We start from the raw sequence: 24,541 nt of genomic DNA on the forward strand, positions 1-24,541 counted from the left end.
CCAATCACAGAGCAGTGACTCGAGGGGCTCCAGTCCTGGCAGGAGCAAGGACTGGGGTCCCAGCTCCGCCTTGTCCCAGCTGCTGGGCCCTGAGAAAGCCCCTTGCCCTCTGTGCCCGGGGCTGTCCTGGGGGTGCAGTACTGCACTGAGGGATTCCGCCAGGTGGTCTCCCTCTCATGTGACCGGGATCTCAGGTGCCCCACCTCCCCGGAGGGTCCGCTTCCCTGGGTCCTGCACTGTGGAGGGTTAAGGTGCAGGGTAAGGGATCCCACATGCGGCCCCAGCCCGCCTGGCCACCTGACACCTCTGCCTTCAAATATTCATGCGACGCCTCCCATTCCTGGGGGTAGCAGCTGTGACAGCCCCGACAGCCCAGGACACCACAGCTCCCTGCTCGCAGCCCAGCCCCTACTCCCACAGGTCCTCCCGGCCGGGCAGATCACCCCCTGTGCCTGCTGCAGCTCCCCAACTGCTGTGCTCTGGGGCTCCCGGATTCCTGCAAGGAGCAAGGTGTGAGGTGGGTGGTGGCCGGGCAGACGGGGTTCAGGCTGTGTTCCTGTCCAGTGGCCATGGCGGACGGAGGGTCCTGGACAGGCGTGTGACTCGGAGCCGAGGCAGTGGGTGAAGACCTATGGTGAGGGCTCCCCGTGCAAGGCTCTGTGTGAAGTGAAAATGCAGGCCCCTCGCCTTTTAAACAGGAAGAATTTCAAGGCTGAGCTTGGCGGGTGGGGGGGGGGGTTTGGGGGGGAACCTCCACGCCAAGGCTCTTTCCGGCTGCTCACCCGTCAGTGCTTGGGGGCAGAGCGGTGGCCAAGGACAGGATTGTGCCCTGCCCCAGACATGGGGCAGGTTGCGGGGGTAACGTGGGGGGTGACCCAGTAGCCCCCAGCATGGATTCCCAGACCCCAGGCTCCCAGGGCCAATCGTGGTGTCTGTTTCCAGGCAGCCCAGGGAGGGGAGCCTGGACACTGCTGGTAGGTCTTGGGCACAGTACCCCGCCCTGAGGTGTGGTCAAGCGCATGGCCCCTGCTGTGGCTAAGAAGAGGTCCTTGTGGTTTCCCCCTAAGCCCAGGGGCCAGGTACCTGCTCTCCTCCGAGGGGACCATTCCAGGTGGTTCGTCTCAGCACAGAAGTCAGGGGCAGTCTGGGGGGTGGGGGGGTGGTGTGTGCGCACCTCTCTTGTGAGCACAAGCTGGACACCAGGTCCTAACCCAGCACTGCAGCTGCCGAGTTAAGCTGCCTCTAGAGCAGTGGTTCTCAACCTTCCTAATGCCACGATCGTTTAATACAGTTCCTCCTGTTGGGGTGACCCCCAATTTCATTGTTATAAATTGAACATAATTAAAGCATAGTGATTAATCACAAAAACAATATGTAATTATATATGTGTTTTCCGATGGTCTTAGGTGACCCCTGTGAAAGGGTCATTCGACCGCCAAAGGGGTTGTGACCCACAGATTGAGAACCGCTGCTCTAGAGGGAGCCCATGAGCTGGGCCTTGAGATAGGGATTCCCTGGTGGTGGTGGTGGTGGTGGTGGCATTGGGGGGCACAGTGAGTGGTGGCACTCAGACAAGTGGGTGGGTGTTTGGGAGCCCTGGTCACCTGGTGTGGAGGGAGTGGAGAGACATGGGGGGCAGAACCTGAAGGGACACTTGACCCCCTCCAGGCCTTTCTAAGATGCACGAGATGGGCCAGACTAGCCTGGACACCCCGCACCTTCACCTGGGCCTCCCGCTGACCAGGTCTGTCCACCTCCAGGTGCCGCTCCTGATGACACCCCCACCCCCACCATTCCCCCCTCCTCCGCTGTCGGCTGCGAGGCGCTCCCCAGAGGATGGAAGAGGGGGCTCAGGTCTCAGGAGCCCCACCTGTGAGTACACTTCTCCAGGGAGGACGGGCCTGGGCCGTGGGTGCCAGGAGTGGGCACTGCTGGCCTCACCCCCGAGGTCCTTTGAGGGGGTGGGGGGGGGGGTAGCTGACTCCAGGCAACTGTGCTCAGGATACTCAGGACCTGGTTGGGGTCACCATCTCCCACTGCCCAACCCCCAGCTTCTTCCAGGTTTCCTTTGTTGTTTTAAAGTGAGACCAATTAAACAGCCTCCTGCCCAGTCAGGGTCCCTCTGTGAGCTCTGGGCCCCTGGGGCCTGACTACCCTGCCTGTGTGGTGATGGGCAGCCCCCTCGCTCTCTGGGCCTCCGTAGTCCAGAGGGGAATCCCCTACAGACATGCTGCTGCTGCTGCTGCTGTCTGGACACCAGCAGGGACAGGGACACAGTCCTTAAGCTGCTTCACCACCCGGACCTGCACTTATCAAATGGAATGGAGCAGCCGAGAAATGTTCGCAGGCCCTACGTAGTGAGGCAGCAGCAGTTCATGGGGTACATTGTCGCCAGGCAGGACTGTGTGGCCCGGGTGTGATGCAGAATGTGTTTCTCATCAGGGTGGGGCCCTGGTGTGTGCCTCTGTGTGGGTTCAGGGGCATTGAGGGTGGGACAGGACAGGCTTTGTGGCTCAATGGGCGGCAGCAGGTCCCCAGACCACTGGCTGTAGCAGGACTGGGGAGAGTGAGAACTGGCCGCGGAATGGGACGATAACAATAAAATGCAGGCTCTCCAACCAGCCAGCCTCTGGAGGCCTGTGCACGTCCCTGGGTGCTTCTGGGGAAGGGGGGCTAGTTGGGTCTTTGGCTCCAAATCCAATATCCTTCAGGGAGGCCGGCGCTACCCCAGGTCCCAGGTCTCTGCTCCCCGGCTCCCTGCCCTGGAAGCCCCTCTGACTCCAGTTCCCCCTTCCACCCAGCAGCAGCGTCTCTCAGCCCCGCCTGGCCTGGCCAGCCTGACCAGCCTCTTCCGAGGGAGCAGATGACCCACGCAGCCCGCCTGGGGATCAGCACCAGCGCCATGGTTGTTACTACGGTGCGTCCTCACCGTCCACATCTCTGTCTCCCAAGGCCGCCAGCCAACCCTCGGAGCCCAGCCAGTGTCCTCTGGTGTGAGCCCAGGCCAGGCCACTTCCGAGGCAGCCAGGGCCTTCCCCACAGGAGGCGTCAGGTCGAGCCTGGGCGCAGGCTGGCTCTGGAGGCCACCGTGGGTTCTGAGGAGATGGGAACTTCAGGGCCACAAGCAGCTTATCTTCCCAGCACAGAAGGCATGGGACCCTTCTCTGACCCCAGGGAGTCCCAAGCTCCCTGCTCCTGACCTCTGAACTCAGGATGCTTCCGCCCCTCCAAAGGTGCTGCTGTCATGATACAGAGAAGCAAACATCCACGGCTGAGGGCGGCCTGGTGCCACTGCCCTCCCCCTCCCCCTCGTAGCTCTCAGCCAGCCAGGACCCATGGGGAGGGGGAGGCCCACTTCCTTCCTTGCCCTCTTTCTGGGCAGGAGGCCCTTACAAATCCTGCCCACCGTTCCTTGAATGGGTCCTGGAACGCTCAGCGGCTGAGATGTCCTGTGCCAGTTTGGGAAATGCTGCTCCCTCTTGGAGAGTTATCGGGGGTGGGGGGTGGGGGGACCCCTTAAAGGCCCTGGCAAGTCCTGCAGTCCAGAAATTGGGCCACCAGGACTCTGTCTATGCAACTGTTCTGCAAACTTGTTTGCCCATCTGCATGGCTTACTCTGAGCAACTTCTTCCCGGCCAGACACAGCAGAGCAGGAGGAATCTCTCCTTGCCTCTCACCCAGCGCTCCCCCACCCCCCAACCCCCCTACCACAGGGGGCACTGCGGGTTCCTGCTCTCAGAAAGCTCACACTTCCTAGACTGGGCGTGCTGTCCTTGGTCTCCCCGCCCTCCCTGCCCAGCCCCCACCGCCCCTCCTCCCTGGGCTGTGCTGGCCCCAGGTGGCCCTCCCTTCCTCTCCCTGGCAGGGCTCCCTAGGGGCCCTGAGTTACCTGCTCTTGTTCGCACAGGGGGCAGAGACAGCAGCAGGGGATGCCCCCCAGGGGCTGGCCGCACTACAGCTGGATGGACTGCCCTCTGTCGACCTCGATGGGCTGGTGTCCACGCGTGATTGAGCGCGGGCGGCCCATCCCGGAGGGAAACAGCAGGTGATCCTGCGTGAAGCTGCATACACGCCTGGGCGATAGAACCTGCCCAGGAAACTCCCATGGGGCTGGGCCAGTGGGATGGGGAGAGAGGGGCAGGGTCAAAAAGATACATGAGTGTGTTGTCTTGTGGGCAGGGCGGGGGCGGGGCGGGAGCTTTGTCCTGGCAGGTGGACATGGAAGGTGAGGTCCTGAGGCAGAATGAGTTGGCCTAAGGGAGGACCAGGAGGAGGCAGGAGTGGAGCGAATGAGGACGGTGGGCAGAGGTGAGGTCAGAGAAGGGACAGCAGATATTACAGGACCTCTCGCTGCAAGGCCTCAGGGGAGCCTTTGGAAGTCTGAGCAGAGCCCTGGCCGGTTGCTCAGTGGTTAGAGCGTCCGCCCGAGGACCCAAGGGTCACGGGTTCATTCCAAGGGTCCATCCAGGGCACATACCTCGGTTGTGGTTGCATGTTCGATCTCTGGCCCTGGTCGGGTTAGGTTTAGTGTGTCACTCTCACATCGATGTTTCTCTCTCCCTGCCTCCTCCCTCTCTTCCACTCTGTCTGAAAATCAATGGGAAAAATATCCTCTGGTGAGGATTAAAAAGGAAAGAAAATCTGAGCAGAGAAGGGCTGTGGTTTGAGGTGGACTTTGGCAGGCTCCCTCGCCTGCCGTGTGGACAGTAGTCCTAGAGGCCTACCCTGGAGGGACACGGTTTTGTCTGAATGAGGTGCTCTGCACCCCTTGCCGTAGAGCAGCCCCTACAGAACAATAATACCCATCACCTGCGGCTATTTAAGTCCATTAACAGGAAATAAACGTCAAAGCCCCTCCCAGAACTGTGGCCCCTCCCTGCCCATGGGCTCCTGAGCTAAATACCCACTGACTGGCTCTCAGAACTTAGTGCAGAGCACGCCTGGCACCAGGTAGGTTAGGCCTCTTGGCAACCAGGCGGTAGTTCGCCTGTGAAATGGGCGCCTCCCCCAGGGGTTCTGAGAGGTAATCAAAGGCCCGGAGCCTGGACCCAGAGGGAGCCCAGCTCAGGGTCCCTCCGTGTCTGTCCCCCGAAGACTGTCAGCACTGGGGCAGGGAGGGCCCAGGGGTTCTGGGGTGAACCATCGAGAGAACCCAGAGCAGAGTGGCTGAGGCTGCCGTCCTCCAAGGCCGCCCTCCATCACAGAAGGCTCTGGAGTTTGGCGGGAGGAGCAGGAGGCTCTGAGGAGAGAGATCCTTGCATTAAACATTGGGGAGATGAGGGGGAGAGATTAGGCAGAGCAGACACCCACTTTCTTTGAAGGGGAAGGCTGGGCCCCCACAGGGCTGGGGGACTGCCCTGAGCTTCAGTCTCTAAGTCCAGGCAAGAGCCAGCTGGTGTCCAGGGCTGGCTCCCCAGGGGCACCGGGAGCAGGCCACCTCGGGGAGCTTGAGTCCAGCAGGAAGGAGCATGCCCTCCTAGCCACCCACTGACCAGCCCTCCCTGTGCCCAGGAGGACAGCGGGAGCGCGGGCCCCACGGAGCAGGCGGCCTGGCGGTACTCGCAGACCCACCAGGCCATCCTGGGCCCCTTCGGGGAGCTGCTGACGGAGGACGACCTGGTGTACCTGGAGAAGCAGATCGCCGACCTGCAGCTGCGAAGACGCTGCCAGGAGTACGAGAGCCAGCTGGGCCAGTTGGCGGCAGAGCTGCAGGCCCTGCTGCCCGAGCCCCTGGTGAGCATCACCGTCAACAGCCACTTCCTGCCCCGGGCGCCAGGGCTGGAGGGCGAGGAAGCCCCCTGCCCGGTGCCCGAGCCCTCGGGCCCTGAGGTGGCCGTGGAGGCCGTGCCCGGCGGGCAGCCCCTGCCCTTCTGGTGCAGCCACGTGGCGCGGCTGGTGCGAAGCATGTCGCTGCTGCTGAAGGGCATGAACGGGCTGGTGCAGGGTGAGGAGAAACCGGCCGTGCAGCCCCCCCAGGAGGCCAGCAGGGAGGCCCCGGCCAGCCCCCCACAGAGCGAGGCCCAGCGCGAGATCCAGGAGTGTGGGGTGTCTGTGCGGACGCTCCGTGGCAACTTCGAGTCGGCCCCCTGCCTGCCCTGCATCCCAAACCTCGGACCCTGTGAGGCCGGGGCCCCGCCCGGGCAGTGCCCCAGGGGCTGCTGGCCCGCCCCCCCGCAGCCCCGGGGCAGCCCGGTCGGAGGGGAGCCCGGGCCGGGCGACACCGAGGAGGCCAGCGACTCAGGCATCAGCTGTGAGGAGGCCCCGTCGGAGGTGGGTGCGGGGCACAGCCCTGACCTGGCCAACCTGCGGAAGGAGCGCATCGTCATGCTGTTCCTCAGCCACTGGAAGAAGTCGGCCTACACGCCCGCGCTCAAGACGGCTGCCTGCAGGACCCTGGAGGCCCGCCGCGCTGGGCCGCGAGGGCAGGCGGTGGCCAGGGTTCCTCCGCCGCCCTCCCCGCCGCCCAGCGAGGGCCCTCGGCTGGGCCACCTGTGGCAGCAGCGGACCATCATCACCCACCTGCTGGGCAACTGGAAGGCCATCCTGGCGCACGTGCCTGCCCGGCAGCTGCGGCGGCTGAGCCGGCGGCCCCAGGGCCTCCTGTCTCCCGAGCAGTTCCTGCCCCACGTGGACGGGGCGCCTGTGCCCTACGGCAGCCTCACGCTGGACCTCTTCATGCTGGGCTACTTCCAGCTCCTGGAGTGCGACCTGCCCGCCGAGGAGAGGAAGATGCGCCACCTGCTCTGCTTCGAGGTCTTCGAGCACCTGGGCGCCCACGGCTGGGAGGCCGCGCGGGCCTTCCACAAGGCCGTGACCGACGAGGTGGCCTCCGGCCGCCGGGCCTGGACCGATGGCTTCGAGGACATCAAAGCCCGCTTCTTCGGCTCCAACCGCAGTCCCGCCTGGGACGCCGAGCCTGGCCGCAAGTCAGGCCTCACCCCGCTCGGGCCCCTGCCCCACACCGCCAGCCCCAGTGGCGGCCCCGAGCCCGCAGCTCAGCGGCTGGGGTCCGGCTCCCAGCGGGGCAGCTTCAACAGCGAGGACATCTGCGGTTACATCGACCGAAGCTTCGCCTTCTGGAAGGAGAAAGAAGCCGAGATGTTCAGCTTCGGAGACTGAGAGGGCTGGCAGCCCCTTCCGGAGGGGCCCTGGGGTGGTTTCGGTTCTCTCTCCTCTTGTCCTTTTTCATCCACCTGGTGGCCAGGTGATCCCCGCCAGGCAGGCAGACACTCAGCGTGCTAGCGCCCCCCAGGCCTGCCCTTGAATCCTTCCTCCTCGGCTCTGGGCTCAGCCTCAGAATCCTTCTCACCACCGACCCCAAGAGGCCTCTCCGCTCTCCTTGGGCCCCGAAGTTGACCAACTCCTGTCCCAGCCCCAGGTCCCTCTGCCCGACTGTCCCCTGCGCACCTGGGATGCCAGCCCATGTTCTCCGTGGGTCCTCCTCCCAGTGCCTGCGTGTCCGGCCTCGGTTTCTCCTGCTGAGCTCAGGCTGCCCCTCCACGTCCCCTGGCCTCTCTTTCCCCATCTGGGAAATGGGAGAGGGGCTGGGGGTGGGGGGTGGAGAGAACAGGAGCCAATGGCAGAGGCCTTCCTGTCAGAACTGCCCCCCGAATTCCCCGGGTCAGGGAGGTGCTCACACGGGTGCATACTGGTCACCCGCAGCCACCCGCTGACACACGCACCCACCCCGGGAGTTCCAGGGGACCTGGTTCCCTGTGGGGCTCCTGTCCTCAGTTTGACAGCCCCGCCCATGCCACGTGGCCCAGGCAGCAGGGACGGCTGTGATGCAGGCAGTGGCTGCAAAGGGCTCTGAGCAGAGAGGGGCACTGCCCGCCCTCAAAGGTGGGCTGCCAGATCCAGAGAACTTGTGGGGGGTGGGGGCACACTAGCCCGGCTGCAATGAGGTTCAGCCTCTCCTGTGGCCGCCCAGGTGCCACCCACACCCTTCTCCGTGAGAAGCTGAGAAAGGGGGTGGGTGCCCCCAGGGAGCCTCCGGTGAACAGAGCATCTCGTGAACAGGTGGTGCGGACGGAGCCCCGAATGGTTTGTCCAGGCCCCAGGGCAGCAGGATGATGGGCCCCAGGCTGTGGGGTTTGCCCAGGGGACTTGGGGAGGGTTTCCTGCAGCTGTTCCACGGCCCCAATAGGCAGCGTGTGGGGAGGGGCCTCAGGACTTCCTCTGGCTGCCACCTCCCTGCAGCCAGGCCCCTGACCGACAAGCACAGCAGATGAGTCGTGGGATGGAACAGCCCTCCCGGCCAGCCCACTCGGGGTCCCACAGGGAGAGACACCTGGGAGATGTAGCAGGAGTGTTGGGCGGCCAAGGCTGCCAGGCCCGAAAGGAGGACACAGATTTGCTAAATAAAGACTCCCATTCCCGGCTGGTCTTCACGCTGTGCTTGCTGCCCCGGGGAGAGCTGCCTGTGCCCAGAGCGGGTCCCAGCTCTGCGTGGGCACCACGACCGGAGTCCTCATCTCGGCGTCACCGTCCTTACCCGGCAGAGCCTCCGCTTCCTCACCTTCGAACGGGTGCAGCGCTGACCTGCCCTCCAGGGTCACGGTCAGGGCGGACTGAGGTCCTTGGGGGGGGGGGCTCTGTCCTGAGACCACAGTGGCACTCGCCCACCTGCGGTCATTATTCAAGGAGCAGGTCCCAATGAGCAGAGCGCCAACCCTGGGCTCCCACAAACACCTCCACGCTGCTCCCCAGCTCTTGGCCCCAAAGCATGTCTGATGGAGCCAGACGGGAGCTGCCTGGGGCTGGGTGAGCCCCGGGGGTGGGGTGGGGACGCCAGGAAACGTGGGCATTCGATGACTCCATCCCTGTGCTGCCTGCAGGACCTCGTTGTTCTAAGGGCCGGGCAACAGAGGGGCCAGGATGGGGGTGGGGGTGGACAAGGCCTGGCCGCAGAGGTGGTCTTCTGGCTGGGGTACTGGGCGCAGGACACCTCACTGGGACACCCCTGCCCACTCGCCGTGGCCTGGGGCAAGTCCCTCCACCTCTGGACCGAAGTTTCCCAGCAGGGGGTTTGGGCCAAGGCCAGCAGGGGGTGCCTCAGAGCATCCTGGGTTCTGGGAGGACATGGGGTCGGGGTGGGCTGCCAGGAGAGGGGTGAGGTGGAGGCTCACACCCAGGTTTTCGGCCCGGAAGGAGGGAGAAAGCACCTCAGTAGACACCATGCTTCCTGGGGGGTTTATATGAACATGTTGTTCTGGGGCAGCCCCACCCATTCTGAGCCCCTCGGCCTCGGCTGGTGCTGGGAGAGCTGGTGCTTTTCACGACGGTCCAGGTGATTCTGATGATCAGCAGCCTGAGCCCCGGCCCACTAGCAACTCTTGTGTGGGGAGCAGGGTCCCCCGCAGTAGACACTGGCCCAGTAGGGCCTGTCCGAGGACCTCAGAACAAGGTGAACCCCAGGGCCTCCCGGTGAGTTAGAAACACACGGGAGAGAGGGAGCCCTGTGCTCGTGAACAGGTGGTGCGGACGGAGCCCCGAATGGTTTGTCCGGGCCCCAGGGCGGCAGGATGATGGGCCCCAGGCTGTGGGGTTTGCCCAGGGGACTTGGGGAGGGTTTCCTGCAGCTGTTCCACGGCCCCAATAGGCAGTGTGTGGGGAGGGGCCTCAGGACTTCCTCTGGCTGCCACCTCCCTGCAGCCAGGCCCCCTAAGGCAGTGAGAGAATATCCCTCCTCGTGGCCGGAATGCACCCGGCACCTGTGCGCACCGATGCGCAGGTTCAACACAAGCCCACCTTTCCCCAAGAAGGCCCCAGCTGCCCTGGCCGGGTTGCGCAGTGGTTAGAGCGCCGTCCTAATACACCAAGGTGGTAGATTTGGTCCCTGGTCAGGGCACACAGAAGAATCAACCAAGGGTCCGGCTAGCTTGGCTTGGTGGTTGAGCGTCGACCTATGAACAGTTCGATTCCTGGTCAGGGCAGAAGTGACCTTCCAAGTCTTGATATCAAGTAGGTCTCAAGACTCCCACCTTCGCTGCTCCCGTCTCCGGGGAAACCGCTGCCGTGTTGGGAGCAGCCCTGTGCAGAGGCCCGTGTGTGAGAAATGGAGGCCACTGGCCCAGTCCAGCCTTCGGTGCCTGCTTGGTGCCAGCTAAGAGATTCTGAAGGAGAACCACCCAGAAACTGTGAGAGATCATTAATGTTTGTTGTTTTAAGACACTAGACCAGCCGTGGGCAAACTACGGCCCACGGGCCGGATCCGGCCCGTTTGAAATGAATAAAACTAAAAAAAAAAGACCGTACCCTTTTATGTAATGATGTTTACTTTGAATTTATATTAGTTCACACAAACACTCCATCCATGCTTTTGTTCTGGCCCTCCGGTCCAGTTTAAGAACCCATTGTGGCCCTCGAGTCAAAAAGTTTGCCCACCCCTGCACTAGACTGTGGGGTCATTTGTTATGCTGCAGCAGCAAACACATACAACAGACAAGGAAATTTCAGAAGGGAAGAGATCGTAATTATGGAGCAATGGTCCATCCAACCAGCTGGTTCTGACCCCAGAAAACAGTCCCTCGGATCCACAGGCCAGAGTAGAGGAAGGTGAGACACCTCCCCCAGAAAGCTCTGCCCCGAGATACACATGGTGCAACACGTCCTCGGGAAAGAAGGGAGTGTCCATAATAGTCCCGAGGAGGTTGTCAACTAATTGGGGGGGAGGATGACCTATGGCCCCATGCCCCAAATAAATCCCAGACGGAATAAGATACCCTGAGCAAATAAGGCCGTAAGACGCCGGCAGAGGGGGTGGGAGGGCCTGGTTGCGCCAGGAGAGCCTCGCGGCATGCAGGCGCCAGGCAAGCACAGGGACAGTGATACCTCCCGCGAGACAGTGCGTCACTCGCCCACGCGGGACGACCCTGGGTGCAAGGTGAGCACACGTAACTTGGTGGTCTCGCTCTCCGAATCTACCCCGGGAAGTAAGCGGAGGCGGCACTATGCACCCAATCGAGTCTGTTCAGAGAGGTGACTGGACAGCGCCTCCAACTTCCTAAGGTGTGGTGGGTCCCTATGAGGATGAGAGTTAAAATCAGGCTTTCCAAAGGCCGCTCCCGTCAGCAGTGCTTGCGATGTGAGTGACCACGCCGGACGCAAGCACCTGCCCGCAGGCACTCTAACGACAGTGGAAGGCGGAGAGGGAAGGGGCCGCTGTGTTAATGGGGCTTGTCTTACTGGCTGCATTTTCTGTTTTATATTTTTCTGTGTTTTCCAAATTCTCCACAGTAAGCATGTGTGGTTTTTGTCATGAAAAGAAACCAGCAGCGTATTTTTAAAAACGGCACCACGAGTGGTGATCTGTTGACGAGAATCTGGTTTGAGCCCTGGTATCGAGTTTCCCAAACTGACCTGTCATTCAAGGGGCTGGGCCTCCATGTCCCGGGAAGGTCTCCATTCAGTGCCCAAGCTGGGCGGCTCTGGTGACAGCAGCTTCTCATCAGAACCCTGTCCTCGCTTCCTCCAGCGTTAGCCCTGGTGTTCTGCCTGCAAACAGGGAGCTGAGGGGTGGTGCAGGCACACACTGAGTCCTCTGTTCCCGCTCCACCACCCGCCCCTTCCACGCTAATGCCCAAGGCTGGGGGGAGTCCTGAAACTGTCCAGGGCTAGGGCTGGGCTGGGCTGGGCTGGGCTGAGGCGGGCAGCACAGATCCAGGAAACCTGTGAGTGAGCGAGTGTGGAAGCGCCTAGGGAACATGTGATTAGCTAATGACTCATTGCAGTCGTTGTGGAGCAGCTGTGCCCCCCAGTGGACGGCACGCATCCTGAGAGCTCACAACCATCTCCTCAGCAGGTAGCAGGCCAGCAGCCGTGCCGGTGGGGAAAGAGCCATCTGTCCCGGACCCACGCTCCCCTTGAGAAATGACCTAACATTGCCAGGAGTGAGGGCTGTCCTGCTGCGGGCCACAGGCCCCTCGGCACTATAAGAGCATCAGCCAGCCCGGTTGGCATGGCTCAATGGTTGAGTGTTGACCCATAAACCAAGAGGTTGCTGGTTCAATTCCTGGTCAGGGCACAAACCCGGGTTGTGGGCTTGATCCCCAGTGTGGGAGACAGCCAATCGATGTTTCTATCTCTCCTTCTCCCTTCCTCTCTCTCTCAAATCAATAAAAACATATTTTTTAAAAAGAGCATTGGCCAGTCCCTAGTGGACATTGGGAGACTCTGTCAGACTTGGCCCACCCTGGTGCGGCCCCGCACACCCAGAAACGGCTGTGTTCGTGAGGCCTTTGGGAAGGAAGGAGGGGCTGACCGGTCCCTGCAGGCCCTCGGCTCAGAAGCTTTGCTCTGAGAGATTTCGGAGGCCCCTCTGGTGTCCCAGCCAGAACGCAGGCGGCCTCGATGCGAGGGCCCCCGCGACCCCCGTGACCGTGACCGTGCGCACCAGCACTGCCGCGGCCCTGCTGCTGGGTTTGAGATGACCCAGTTCTCAGCCCTCTTTGGCTCTCACACTAGTAAAGACACCACGGCAGCCCCGAGGCCAAGGCCATGATACAATGGGGTCAAGGTCTCAGGATCCCGCGTCCCCGCCACCAGCCTGGAGGGGCACTGGGGGTGCCTCCTCACCCTCGCCACCGAGACGGCCCCACTGCCACCAGGGACCCCCGTGTGGAAGCCTTTGCTGACCAACGGCCTTTCTTGTGATCAGCACTCCGTCCCACTTGGCGGAGAACAAGAGGCACGTAGATGCCTGTCAGTAACCGTGGAGGAGCGAGTGCCGTCAGCCGAGCTGGGGCCTCTGGGTGCCCCCCTGGGTCCCAGCACAGGCTCAGTGTCCATCTCCCAGACGAGGAAGGAGGAGGGAGCCGCACCCCTCCGTCAGCCCACAGGGAGGGGTGAAGCCCAGACTCACCCCCGTCCTGCTCTCCGTCCCGGCCCCTGGTCCCAGAGGCCTCGGCCTTGCTGCCGTGATGAGGCTCCTTTGGGCTTTCAGAGTGGACAGCCCAGGCGGAGACCACACCGATCTCCTCCCCCACCGGCCCATCCCTCACCGCCTGCCCCCCCGCCCCCCCGGCCCCCCTCCCGATGCAGACGGAGGCTAAAAATACCCTTTCGGCCCCACGTGGCCACTCAGCCCAGCAGGCCCTCCATGCCCCTCGGCCAGCTGGCCAGTCCTGTTCTCCGGCCGAGTCCTCAGCAACGGGGTGCAGGGGCCCACTGAGAGGTAGGTCCGGGGGCTCTGGAGCGGGCAGGCAGGAGGGGAGGGGGACTGGGAGATAGTGGGTTACGGTGGCAACGTCCGTGGGCTTGGCAATCACAGTGCTGGACACTTTGAGAGACTCCAGATCATGGTCAAGCCCGGCCCTCAGGGTGGGGTGGGGACTCAGACCTTCCTCTGTGCCCAGCAAGGGGGAGGCTGGACCACACCCCAACTGCAGTCAGGGCCACAGCGCCCTGCATTCGGCTGGAGCTGGATTAAGGCCCTTCCTTTGCTGCCCTGCCTGCTCAGCCCACCTCACCCCTGGCCCGGACAGGCACCGGTTGAGGCACTGGGACCCTCCAGAAGCCCCCACCCTGAGCTGTTACTGCCGGGTGGCAAGTGTCAGCAGACCATGCTCTGGCCCCACAGGAATGTGGTTGGGCACTCCCGCCCCTGGGGCCTGTCATGGTAGCAGTGGGCCAAAGGAACCCAGCAATGACGGGAATGCAAGGCCTGGGGACAGCGGCTGGCCCACTAATCTCCAGCTCACCCCCCTTCAGAGAGCAGAGCTGCCATCACCAGCCAGAGGGCCTCCCCGGGGCGGGGGCGGGGGCGTATCAGGCAGGGCCCGCTGACCCGTCCTGTCCCGGCATGAGCCCAAGAAGGTGCTCAGGACCCCAGGTGGGTTCCCTGGGTCCCTGGGTCCCTGCTCTGTAGGATGGGGATGGGCACCAGCGGGGAGGGGAGGGACCGTCAGCTCAGCAAGGCCTCCCCACCCCAGGGGCCTGCATAGTTCCCAGCTTCTCTTTCTGGGGCTTTGTCCCCAGGGACGACAGCTGTGGAAGGCGCCCCCTGGTGGACAGACTGTTTCTCTGGGGTGCAGCTCCTTGCAGCTGTGGGTAACTCCCGGCGAAAGCCTCCATGCAAACTGTTTCCTTCTCTGGGGCGGCTTTCTTAGAGTTAAATATCAGAAGAACATAAATCAACGTGCACATAACTAAATAAGCCCAGAAGCAGATTTGCTGACTCGGACGAAATGAACACTGGGCTGTGACATCCCCCTCCAGGAAGTTCACCTGAGTTTGTCTTTACCGACCTATACCCAGAGACGGCGGGACCCTGGGGGTTCAGCAGGGGTTCCCCAGTCTGGCCCCCCCACTTCCTGCGGTGTGACCATAAACAAGTGCTACTCTGTGCCTCAGTTTCCTCATCTGTGAAAGGGATGCTAAGAGCATGCACCCCACAGGCAGGTCTGTGTGGTGAAGGCGTGAGCCACCCTTGGGACGTGGCCAAGCGCATGGGGGCCTGTCAGCGGGAGCTGCTGCAGAGACTGATCACACAACCCCTCCACCATCAGCCTCTCCACCTGCAGATGAGGAAGCTGGGGCCAGAGGCAGCCATGGCTCCCCCAGGACACCAGCAGGGTCGTAGCCGACCAAGGCTCCGTGTGACCAGGGACGGTGGGGCAGGAAGCCTCTCCATGTCCCCAACGCCCTCCCCAGCCATGCGGATCGGGAGCAGGGGAAGCCGCCGAGTGCTCAGCCCAGGCTGGTGGAGGGTGGGAAGGGCTGGTGTGAATGAGACCACCCGCCCCAGCTCACCGGCTTCCTTCTCGCCCCAGGAGCTTCTTCCGGGGGCTGGCCGCATTGGCTCCGCAGTCATGGTTCGGAACGTGGACGACCTGGACTTCCACCTGCCCTCGCACGCCCAGGACATGCTGGACGGGCTGCAGCGGCTGCGCTCTCAGCCCAAACTGGCCGACGTCACGCTGCTGGTGGGCGGCCGGGAGCTGCCTTGCCACCGCGGCCTCCTGGCGCTCAGCAGCCCCTACTTCCACGCCATGTTCGCAGGCGACTTTGCCGAGAGCTTCGCGGCACGCGTGGAGCTGTGGGACGTGGAGGCTGCCGTGGTGGGGCAGCTGGTGGACTTCGTGTACACGGGCCGGCTGACCATCACCCAGGCCAACGTGGAGGCCCTGACACGCACGGCCGCGCGCCTCCACTTCCCCGCCGTGCAGAAGGTCTGCGGCCGGTACCTGCAGCAGCAGCTGGACGCCACCAACTGCCTGGGCATCTGTGAGTTCGGGGAGCAGCAGGGGCTGCTGGGCGTGGTGGCCAAGGCCTGGGCCTTCCTACGGGAGAACTTTGAGGCGGTGGCACGGGAGGACGAGTTCCTGCAGCTGTCCCAAGACCGGCTGGCCACGTGTCTGGCCAGCGACCTGCTGCAGGTGCAGCCAGAACAAAGCCGGCTGGAGGCCCTGCTGCGCTGGGTGCGCCACGACCCACAGGCCCGGGCCGCCCACCTGCCTGAGCTGCTCAACTTGGTGCGCCTGGATGCCGTGCCCAGGCCCTGCGTGCAGCAGCTGCTGGCCACAGAGCCACTCATCCTGGAGTCGGAGGCGTGTCAAGCAGCCCTGTCCCAGGGCCATGATGGGGTGAGTGGGGACGGGGAGCAGGGAGGGGAAGCTCAGACACTCCACCTGCATGGGGATGGAGAGTGCACCACTCACCCCAAGTACAGATTGTGCCCGTGGGTGTCAAACGTAAGGAGGAGGGGAACAGGGACACAGGCAGGCATGGCAGCCGCTACCACCTGCCCCCTAGGAAGCTGCTCGAGCTTTTATGGGTGCAATTTCTTATCCTGCTGGCAGTGGGGCTGGCAGGCAGGGCAGGTCCTGATGAAGTGACCGGCCAGGGTGTGGCTGGGACAGGGAGCCGACAAGTCCACCTGCTGCTTGCTCAGGCCTTGGTCCAGAGGATGTCTCAGCAACCAAGTCTGGAGACAAAACCGTGCTCAGGCCAGGGATGAGGTGCGAGGTGGCCCTGAACCACCAGGCACAAAGGCCAGCCCCGGGGTGGAGCCAGCTGGGGGCCCTGCCCCGTGAGGGAGTCCCCTTGTAATTGCTGGTGGAGGGAGGTGCGGGCACCCATAGGAGGGGCCAGTGGAACCCTTAGGTCCTGGGAGCTCTGGACAGTGGCTACTTACCAACTAGGGTGGGGCCATTTCAGCATTTCTCACCTGCCAGGGCCATCCGAGCTGGGTGTGCACATGCGGGCCCAGGAGAGCAGGGCTCCAGGCGCAGGGGGAGGCTTATATGGGGGCTTGGGGACAGTCTGGGGTCAGTTCCAAAGGTGGGTGCAGGAACACCTCTGGCGGGCGCGTGGTGGCCACTGGAAGGAGAGCTGCTCTCACGCTCAGGGCACAGGGGCAGCTGCCCTACCTCTCGCTGTTCTGTGCTTTGATGTGGTCACCACACATACGGGCACACGCACACACATGGGCACATGCACATACATGGGCACACACATACATGGGCACACGCACACATTGACACATACACACATGGGCACATGCACACACATGGGCACACGCACACACATGGGCACACACATACATGGGCACACGCACACATGGGCACATGCACACACATGGGCACATGCACACATTGACACATACACGGGCACACACACATACATGGGCACACGCACACATTGACACATACACACATGGGCACATGCACACACATGGGCACATGCACACATTGACACATACACGCATGTGCACATGCACACACATGGGCACACACAGAGAGAGGCCTACACACTGAACCTTACCCACCCACACATGTGCACTAACACGGAAGCACACCTGTGGACCCCTGTCCCCAAATGTCAAGACTACTACCTGCCTCAGAAAACACCGCCAAGGCCTGCCAGCGCTGGGCCCTGGGAGCAGGAACAGCCGCCACCCTTACCTCTGACTGCACCCTCCTGGCCCACAGGCACTGCCTGCCCTGCCCCAGCAGCTGGAGGAGGTCCTGGTGGTGGTGGGCGGCCGGGCCCTGGAGGAGGCGGAGGAGGGCGCCGAGGAGCCCGCCCCCCATCTCGAGAACTTCGCTTTCTACAACACCAAAGCCAGTGAGTACTCCAGTGTCCAGAGCTCCGCCTGCCACCGATAGGAGCCCTTGTGAGGTGCACAGACAACAGGCCATCCTGGGTGTGCCTGGGCCTCAGGGGGCTGTGGGCGAGACTGGGGGAGGGGAAGCTGACAGTGGGGGGCACTGCAAGTCCCTCTCCCTTCAGCCAAAGCCCTCGGTTTTGTTTTAGGCCATGGGACCCCAATAAGGGGTTCTGCTGCCCAGACCACACGGTATGGGATGGGTGGCCTGGCAGCTGCTTCCTCTTGGTGCCCTGTGCCCTGAGTGCCCCTGTGGCCTCAGGGTGGGGTGCAGGCAGCCTAGGGGGTGAGCACTCAGGTTCTGGATCTGCCCGAATGGGGTTCTAATTGCAGCCTTTGAGCAGTCACTTTACCTCCCCGAGTCTCGGTTTCCTCATCTGTGAAATGGGCTCCTTTGCACAGGGGCCAGCCTGCCCTTTGGATGTGCCTCTCCTGCGGGGGGTGGGGAGGGCACATTGGCCCAGGCAGATCTTTGGGCAACACTGATGCAGGCTGGCTGGTGTCCTGGGGCTGCTGGGCAGGTCCCCAGACACCCCCATGGTGTCAGTGGCTGGCGGGCTCGGGGCCGGCTGTCCCAGGTCAGGGGCTGACGAGAGGGGATTTCGGGCCTGACATCAGAAAATGAGCTCTGCTGGCTCAGCCCCGACGCAGCTGTCCCGCGGATCCCACTGGGAGGGTGGCGGGGGTGCTGGCAGGCAGAGGCCTGGTGACTGACTCCTGGGCACTCCCCACGGGTGGCACAGACATGAGTCAGGAGGGCACACAGCCCCTGCCCAGCAAGGCCCGAAGTTCTGCGTGTTCTGAAAACTGTTGTCAACAATAAACAGACTTTTCCAAGGGACATCCCCAAGGTTGTGTCTCTCCCACAGCCTTCTCTAAAAACCCAAAATGTGTCCACTTAGAGGACTTAAATATTCCCACCTTTATTGTCTCATTTTTATCTTCTCAAAGCCTTCCTGGCCTCAGCTGACCTCATGTAGCTCCACGAAGGCAGGTCTGACTCGGGTGCCTTCCTCTGTCCTAAAAGCTACCTTTGGCTGAGCAGTTGCTGTGTGAGACACACGGCATCTCATGTTGTCCCACATGTCCCTGGGAGGTGGGAATCATCCCCATTCCACAGATGAAGAGACTGAGGCCAGGCTTCCCCAGGCAACACAGCTGGTGCACGCCCCTGGCTCACGTGAGCACAGAAGGGGCTCAGGGCAAATGCGTGAGGAATTCGGGAATGAATGATGTTTCTGTTATAACCCACTAGTGACTAGAGAACAGGCCCTTACCCCCTCTGACTGAGGTGGGACCAGACCAAAGGCCCATTTGGGGTCAGTGGGGTCAACTGCAGGGTCGTGTGAGAGCAGCCTCTGGAGCCTGGCCGCCTCTCTGCTCACCCTGGGGCCGTGCTGTGACTGTCTGGGTGCCAGGCTCCAAGGGGCCACCAGGAGCCGGGCCTGGCAATGCACATGGAGCACCAGGGCCGCCTCGGACCCCACCCCCTGGGGTGGCCCCCACTGCTATGGCAGGGGAGTCCCCCCTTACCTTTTTGCTGGTGAGGGGACAGCTCTGCACCACGGAGCAGAGGAGGTGTGAGGGGCGGAGGCCCCAGCAGGGAGCTCTGCACGCTGACCCTGCCTCTCTCCTCCTGCCAGAGAGGTGGACGCCGCTCCCAGACTTCCCCGACTTCCACAAGTGGGGCTTCTCCCTGGCTGCGCTGAACAACAGCGTCTACGTCACAGGTGGGCAGATGGGGGCTCCCCCTTCGCTTGGTGGGATCCCACAGTTTAGTCAAGACTCTTCCAGAGCTTTTCATGGGGTGAAAACGAGGACATTTTAGGGCCACGGGGCCACACGTGGGTGCAGGGAACAGTCCCTGCCTGACGTGGACCCAGGTGGCCTTGCCACGCTCCGCAGCCGGGTCCTCCCAAGACGGAACCGTGTGAGGGGAAGGGGTCACTCCGCCCCTCATATCTCAGAGCTTCCAGGGTGGGGTTTGAACCACTGGTCTTGTGCCCGTTATTTGTGGAGCAGGAGGGGCCTGTCCGAGCCACCCAGCTAGGCTGTGCCGCCGTGGTCCCACCCAGCCCGGCGTCCGGCAGCACGGAGGCCTGGCCTGGGGAGAAGGGAGCAGGACCCTGGATGCCCAGTCCCCACGGGCTAAGAGACCCCAGGCTGACGGGCACCTCAGGGACAGAACCTCTCCTGGCAGGTGGCTCTCGGGGCACCAAGACAGACACCTGGTCAACCACCCAGGCCTGGTGCTTCCCCATGAAGGAGGCGGCCTGGCGGCCGGTGGCGCCCATGCTGAAGGCCCGCACAAACCACGCCAGCTCGGCGCTCAACGGGGAGATCTACGTCATCGGCGGTAAGGCCGCCCGCTCCATCGCCCCCAGCTGCCTCCTGCTCCTCTGAGCCCCCTCCCCAGCTCTCTGCAGCCTGGTGGCCTCTCAATCCTGCAACAATGGCTCCCCACCCCCATGCCCTCACTGGGGACCAGAGAGCCCCATGCTGGCCCCAGGGACGACAAGGGCACTGCCCCGCTCCTGCCTTCAGGAGCTCACCGTCTGGGGTAAACAGGACCCACGCCAGGGCTTCCGGGCAGACTGGGCAGCAGAATTCCCGCTGGGCTGTGCCACTGGACATCCTGGAATGAGGCTCCGGCCTGCGGTAGCCAGCGCCGGGTGACTGATGCACTCCAGGGACCCAGGAAACAGGACGAGTCAGTCCCCAGAAGGAGACCCTTAAGGGGCTGCCAGCAGAGAGAGCTACTCCCATCCCAGAACCGCAGCTCGGGGTCCCCTCCTCAGTGCAGTCCCTGGGGTACGGGGATCCACAGTGGGTCCCTTTGCTGTCACCTTTGCCCCACCATGCCCAGCCTGAGGATGGGCACCCACCTTAACTCCTTCCTCCCAGAGCCCCCTCAGAGCCACCCCGGAGACACATGTGGTTGGACGAATATTGAAAAACAAAATGCATTTGATGAGCAAGTTTCCCAAGGCCTCTGTAGGGGCCCCACTGGCCCCGAGGCCACTCCGAATTCCTCCTGTGCTGGCCAGCCCCTTGTCCCTCAGAGCTTGTCATGCGCAGCCCAAGAGCAGGGGGCATGCACAGGTCCCAAGGCCCAGGAACTCGGGGTCCCCACGCTTGCCCTGCCACCCAGGGCAGAGCCCAGTCATCACCACCCCCAGGCTCTGCTGGGGGCTGGGGTGGGGGCTACCTACAGCCCCCACGATGAGAGGCCTGGGGGCCAGCCTCCTGGGGGCTCCCACCAGCACCCCTCCACTGTGCCGGGCTTTACTGCGAGGCCCCGTTACTATCCTGGAGGTAGGAATTCCTGCCTAAATGTGCCCACCTCCCATGCCACTTCTTGGTCATGTGGCCTTGGGCAGATGCCCTCACCTCTCGGACCTCACTTCCCTCTGAGATGGAGGAAAGGCATCTGCCTATGAGGCCATGCCTCCCACTCCCTTCCCCTCCTGGGGCAGCAGGGTGGTCCCTGCCTCTCTACAAAGCCCAGGCCCTGCATTTCCAGGAACCTGCCCTTGGCCCTGCCCCCTGCAGCCCTGTCCCGCCCTCACAGGCACCACCCTGGACGTAGTGGAGGTGGAGAGCTACGACCCCTACACAGACACCTGGACGCCTGTCAGCCCGGCCCTGAAGTACGTCAGTAACTTCTCCGCGGCCAGCTGCCAGGGCCGGCTCTACCTGGTGGGCTCCAGCGCCTGCAAGTACAACGCGCTGGCCCTGCAGTGCTACAACCCCGTCACAGGTGGGGAACCCAGCGGACACGTGGGGCCCAGGGGGGAAACGAGGGGTCACCTGCCCAGAGCAACAGCCCCACCCGACTAGCGGCCAGGGGGGCTGGGGGCAGAGTGCCCAGGGCAGGTGACAGGAAGCCCAGCCCCAGATCTGGGAAGCTGTCTGGCGGCTGTATCTGCCTGGAACTGGCCTCATGGGCCGGAAACAGTGGCCTGGACCCACCAGGCCCAGTGGCGGCAGCTCGGTCTCTGTGCTTTGGGGCAGAGTTTGGCTCCAGCTGGGCTGTCCCTGGCTCCGTGGCCCTTCCAGCCCAATCTCTTGCCCTCTGTTCTGTCCCCTGGACAGTGGACATGTTCTAGGACCCATTCTGCAGGCTGGGTGTGAGGGTCCCACAGGAGACCAGCGGGACCCAGGGTCAGGTGGGGCCCCAGGTTCCCAGACCGAGGGGACGGGGCAAGAAGGAGGCGAGGCCCGGGGTGCCGGTGAGGGTGGGGTGGCCGCCAGTCCAAGGCCCTGCTCAGGACCTGAGGATGAGGCTCTGAGGGCCTCCTGCCCCTGAGCCCCTCCCGCCTCAGACCCTGTGTCCCCACAGAAGCCTGGAGTATGATCGCCTCGCCCTTCCTCCCCAAGTACCTGTCCTCGCCTCGCTGTGCGGCTCTGCAGGGGGCGCTCTACCTGGTCGGCGACAACACCAAGAAGGTCTACGTGTACGACCCCGGAGCCAACCTGTGGCAGAAGGTGGGCCTCAGCCTTGCCTCCCAGTGTGACTCCACAGAGAGCAGGCCTGTGGACAGCGGGACCTGGGGGTGTCCCCACAGGGGAGGGCAGTGAAGGGGAGATGAGGCCCAGCGCCTGGGCTGAGACCGTGAGGTGGGAGAGCCAAGGACGGGGGGTACTGGTCACTCTGAGTGCTCTGACCCCAGCATGGGGCGGCCTGTCCTCCTTGTTGGGTGCAAAACCAGGCTCAGCCAGAAGTGCTTCAGCCACACTGAGGGCCAGGCCCAAGAGGGAGGGAGTCTCCGTCCACAGAGGAAGTCAAGTCAGGGTGCAGATTCCTGAGCTGTGGGTGGGTGGGAGCAGCCAGCTTCTTAGCACCCCCTTCTCTTCTGCCACTGGCCCAGGGCAGGGAGTAGGAAGTGGGCATCTGGAGACTCACCCTCGGCGGCACCAGAGCCCTGACCCTTCTCCTGTTTCTTCTGGAGAAGGAGGTCAGTGCCCGGAGTCCGCCGTGGCCTCAGCACTGGTCAGTGCTGGGCCCTCCACCTGCCCTGAGATTCCCAGTCCCTGAGCCCAGGAGGTGGTTCTGCTTCCTGCAGCCGCCCCAGGCCTGGGCCACACAGGCCTCCGCGATCCCACTGCCCACAGCTGTCCCCTGGCGTCAGTACTCAGCTGACCGGAGGCCCCATTACAGTGGCACAGCAGGTGCAGGGCACACACTGCCAGGCAGGGCTTTCTTCCCAGGTCCGCTCATCTGGGCCTCGGCTCACGCCACTGCTCTGGGCAGGGTCCCAGCCATGTGGCTGCACTTGCCCTCTCCGGGCCCGAGGCGGGTAGCGGGGCGGTGGGGGGGAGTAACCACCCATTACTGCCCTCAGGTGCAGGCCACAGACAAACCTCTCCTACCGCCATCCGGGCTCTTCCAGGAGCGCCCACATCTCTCTTGGACCTTAGGCGGCTGCTGGCCCTGACCCACACCCCTACCCAGGACACTCCTGAAGCCATGGGCCAAGGCCAGGGGTGCAGGGGCCGAGTGAAGGGCCCATGGAGCAAATGGGCCCACACATGTGTCTGAGGCTGAGGCCACATCTGTCCCCTCCAAGAGAGCAGCTGAGAGTCAGAGGCTCAGCCCAGACCTCACCCTGGAGGCAGCTCCAGGCTCAGGCCTCCCTGTCCCCTCACCCCAGCTTCCAGAAATTAGCAGATTTGGGCCCCAGGGAGCACTAGGGGGCTGGAAACATCATCCTGGGCTGGGAGCCGGAGGGAGGCGGGTAGTGGGGGCTCCCCACAGAAGGAGCTGGAGGGGAAGGAGAGTCACAGGGAGCCAGAGTGACATCCCAGTCCCAGGTGTGCTGGTGCCCTGGACGGGACGTTGGGCGGGGTGCTGGCATCCTCTCTGCACGTCCCCTGGTCACCACACTCTGGCCACCCACTGGACACTGACCACTGACCACCCACAGGTGCAGTCCCTGCACAGCCTGCACGAGAATGGTGCGCTGGTGCCGCTGGGTGACGCACTGTACTTGACGGGGGGCCGCTGGCAGGGCATGGATGGTGACTACCATGTGGAGATGGAGGCCTATGACCCTAGGAGGGACGCCTGGATCCGCCACGGCGCCCTGCCCCGCCTCTGGCTCTACCACTGCGCCTCCACCGTCTTCCTGGACGTCTCCAAGTGGACCCAGCCCTTCAGCCCCATCCAGGAGCACTGAGTGGCTCCCCGGCACCCCCAGAGGCAGCCAGCTGGCCCCCCGTGGGAGCACCCCGTTTAGTTTTGCTTGTTTGTTCACTCAGCGGGTGCTGGACTCGGGGCACCAGGGACATCAGAGGGACACGGTTTTGGTCTCCGCGGCCACCACACCCACTCTGAGCTAACCCGCGGCCGCGGCTGGGACCCTGACGCCCAAAGAGAGGGAGAAGCAGCTCCCCGGCCCACAGGGGTGTCTGAGACCTCAGAGAAGGAGCAAGGGTCCGGGAAGCACTGTGAGAACTCAATGGGCTGGCCCTGGAGAGGAAGGTGCACAAACGAGGGGTGACGAGTGGCCCGGGCACTGAAGCCGCTGGGGAGGGTGGGCAGCCTGGCCCCCAGCTGTGTGACCACGGCCAGCAGCTCCAGCTCCAGGGCCCCCTGGCAGCTCAGGTGGCTGCTGGCTTGCCCCCCCACCCCCCCGAGTTCTCGGCCTCTGCTTGTTGGCACCTGTTTCCCAAAGGCTGCTCCTGGGGACAAAGGAGGACCCTGCTCAGCTTTTCTGTGCCACGCCCCTGGCAGCACCCACTCAGGCACTGGAGGAAGGAGCCGTGTGCGGTGGACAGGAGAGGGGGTCCTCTCCCTGCACAGGGGCTCCGGGGAGGTCAGCGAAGCCTTCTTGGGGGTGAGCAGGAGGGGTGCTCTCTGGCCAGGATTTCTATTTCTCGGGGTGGTGTGCATCCAAAGGCTCTTCCTCAGAATGGAAGTCCCCAGCAGGAGGCCATGTGGGGTGGGATGCAGGGAGTGGGGCCCGGGGGCAGGGATCCTGTAGGGGCTTCTGGGGAGCCTGTCGGCGGGCTCCTCCTGCCAGCACATAGCAGAACTCAGGTGGCCAGGCCCCCTGCTCCTTCTTACTTATCCTGAATGAGGCCTGTCACCAAGGGGACAATGGGGGCTCTCACTGGGTGCTGAGTAGCCCTCCAGCTTCGTTACTGGCTCTGTCAGGGTCACAGGCTGCAGGTCTGGGTCCTGGGCCCAGCTTGCTCCCGCCCCATACAGCCTGGCCGAGGCCCTGGTAGTTCCAGTATCTCTCCCTCTGGCCTGGGGTTCCTCTCCAGGGCCAACCCATGGGCTCCTCCTTGAACCCCACCGGGGACCGGAGGTGCCCCCAGCATCCTGGTTCTGAGGGAGGGTCCCTGGGCCCCCAGCTTCGTGGATCTGACCCACTTTGCTCCCAGACCTGACTCCTCATGCCCATTTCCTGCGGAGAATGAGTTTGC

General features: G+C 63.4%; 1 protein-coding gene across 1 annotated transcript; it reads left to right on the plus strand.

Moving 5' to 3' along the window:
- Positions 1-6,761: 6,761 nt before the first annotated feature.
- KLHL30 (kelch like family member 30) lies at positions 6,762-23,605 on the plus strand. The gene is made up of 8 exons (XM_023747401.1): positions 6,762-7,204; positions 14,772-15,584; positions 16,932-17,067; positions 18,751-18,837; positions 19,308-19,463; positions 20,679-20,867; positions 21,450-21,595; positions 23,035-23,605. Exons 1-8 carry the CDS (start codon positions 6,851-6,853, stop codon positions 23,284-23,286), a joined length of 2,133 nt encoding a protein of 710 aa, XP_023603169.1. The 5' UTR covers positions 6,762-6,850; the 3' UTR covers positions 23,287-23,605.
- Positions 23,606-24,541: the final 936 nt, after the last annotated feature.

Source organism: Myotis lucifugus, unplaced genomic scaffold (genome assembly GCF_000147115.1).
Source record: "Myotis lucifugus unplaced genomic scaffold, Myoluc2.0 scaffold_861, whole genome shotgun sequence".
Classification (NCBI taxonomy): domain Eukaryota; kingdom Metazoa; phylum Chordata; class Mammalia; order Chiroptera; family Vespertilionidae; genus Myotis; species Myotis lucifugus.

Coding starts and splice junctions, on each gene's coding strand:
- KLHL30 (XM_023747401.1), top strand. CDS start 6,851: ATGGCTTCGAGGACATCAAAGCCCGCTTCTTCGGCTCCAACCGCAGTC. Junction 19,464..20,678: donor GGAGATCTACGTCATCGGCG/GTAAGGCCGCCC, acceptor CCGCCCTCACAG/GCACCACCCTGGACGTAGTG. Junction 20,868..21,449: donor GTGCTACAACCCCGTCACAG/GTGGGGAACCCA, acceptor GTGTCCCCACAG/AAGCCTGGAGTATGATCGCC.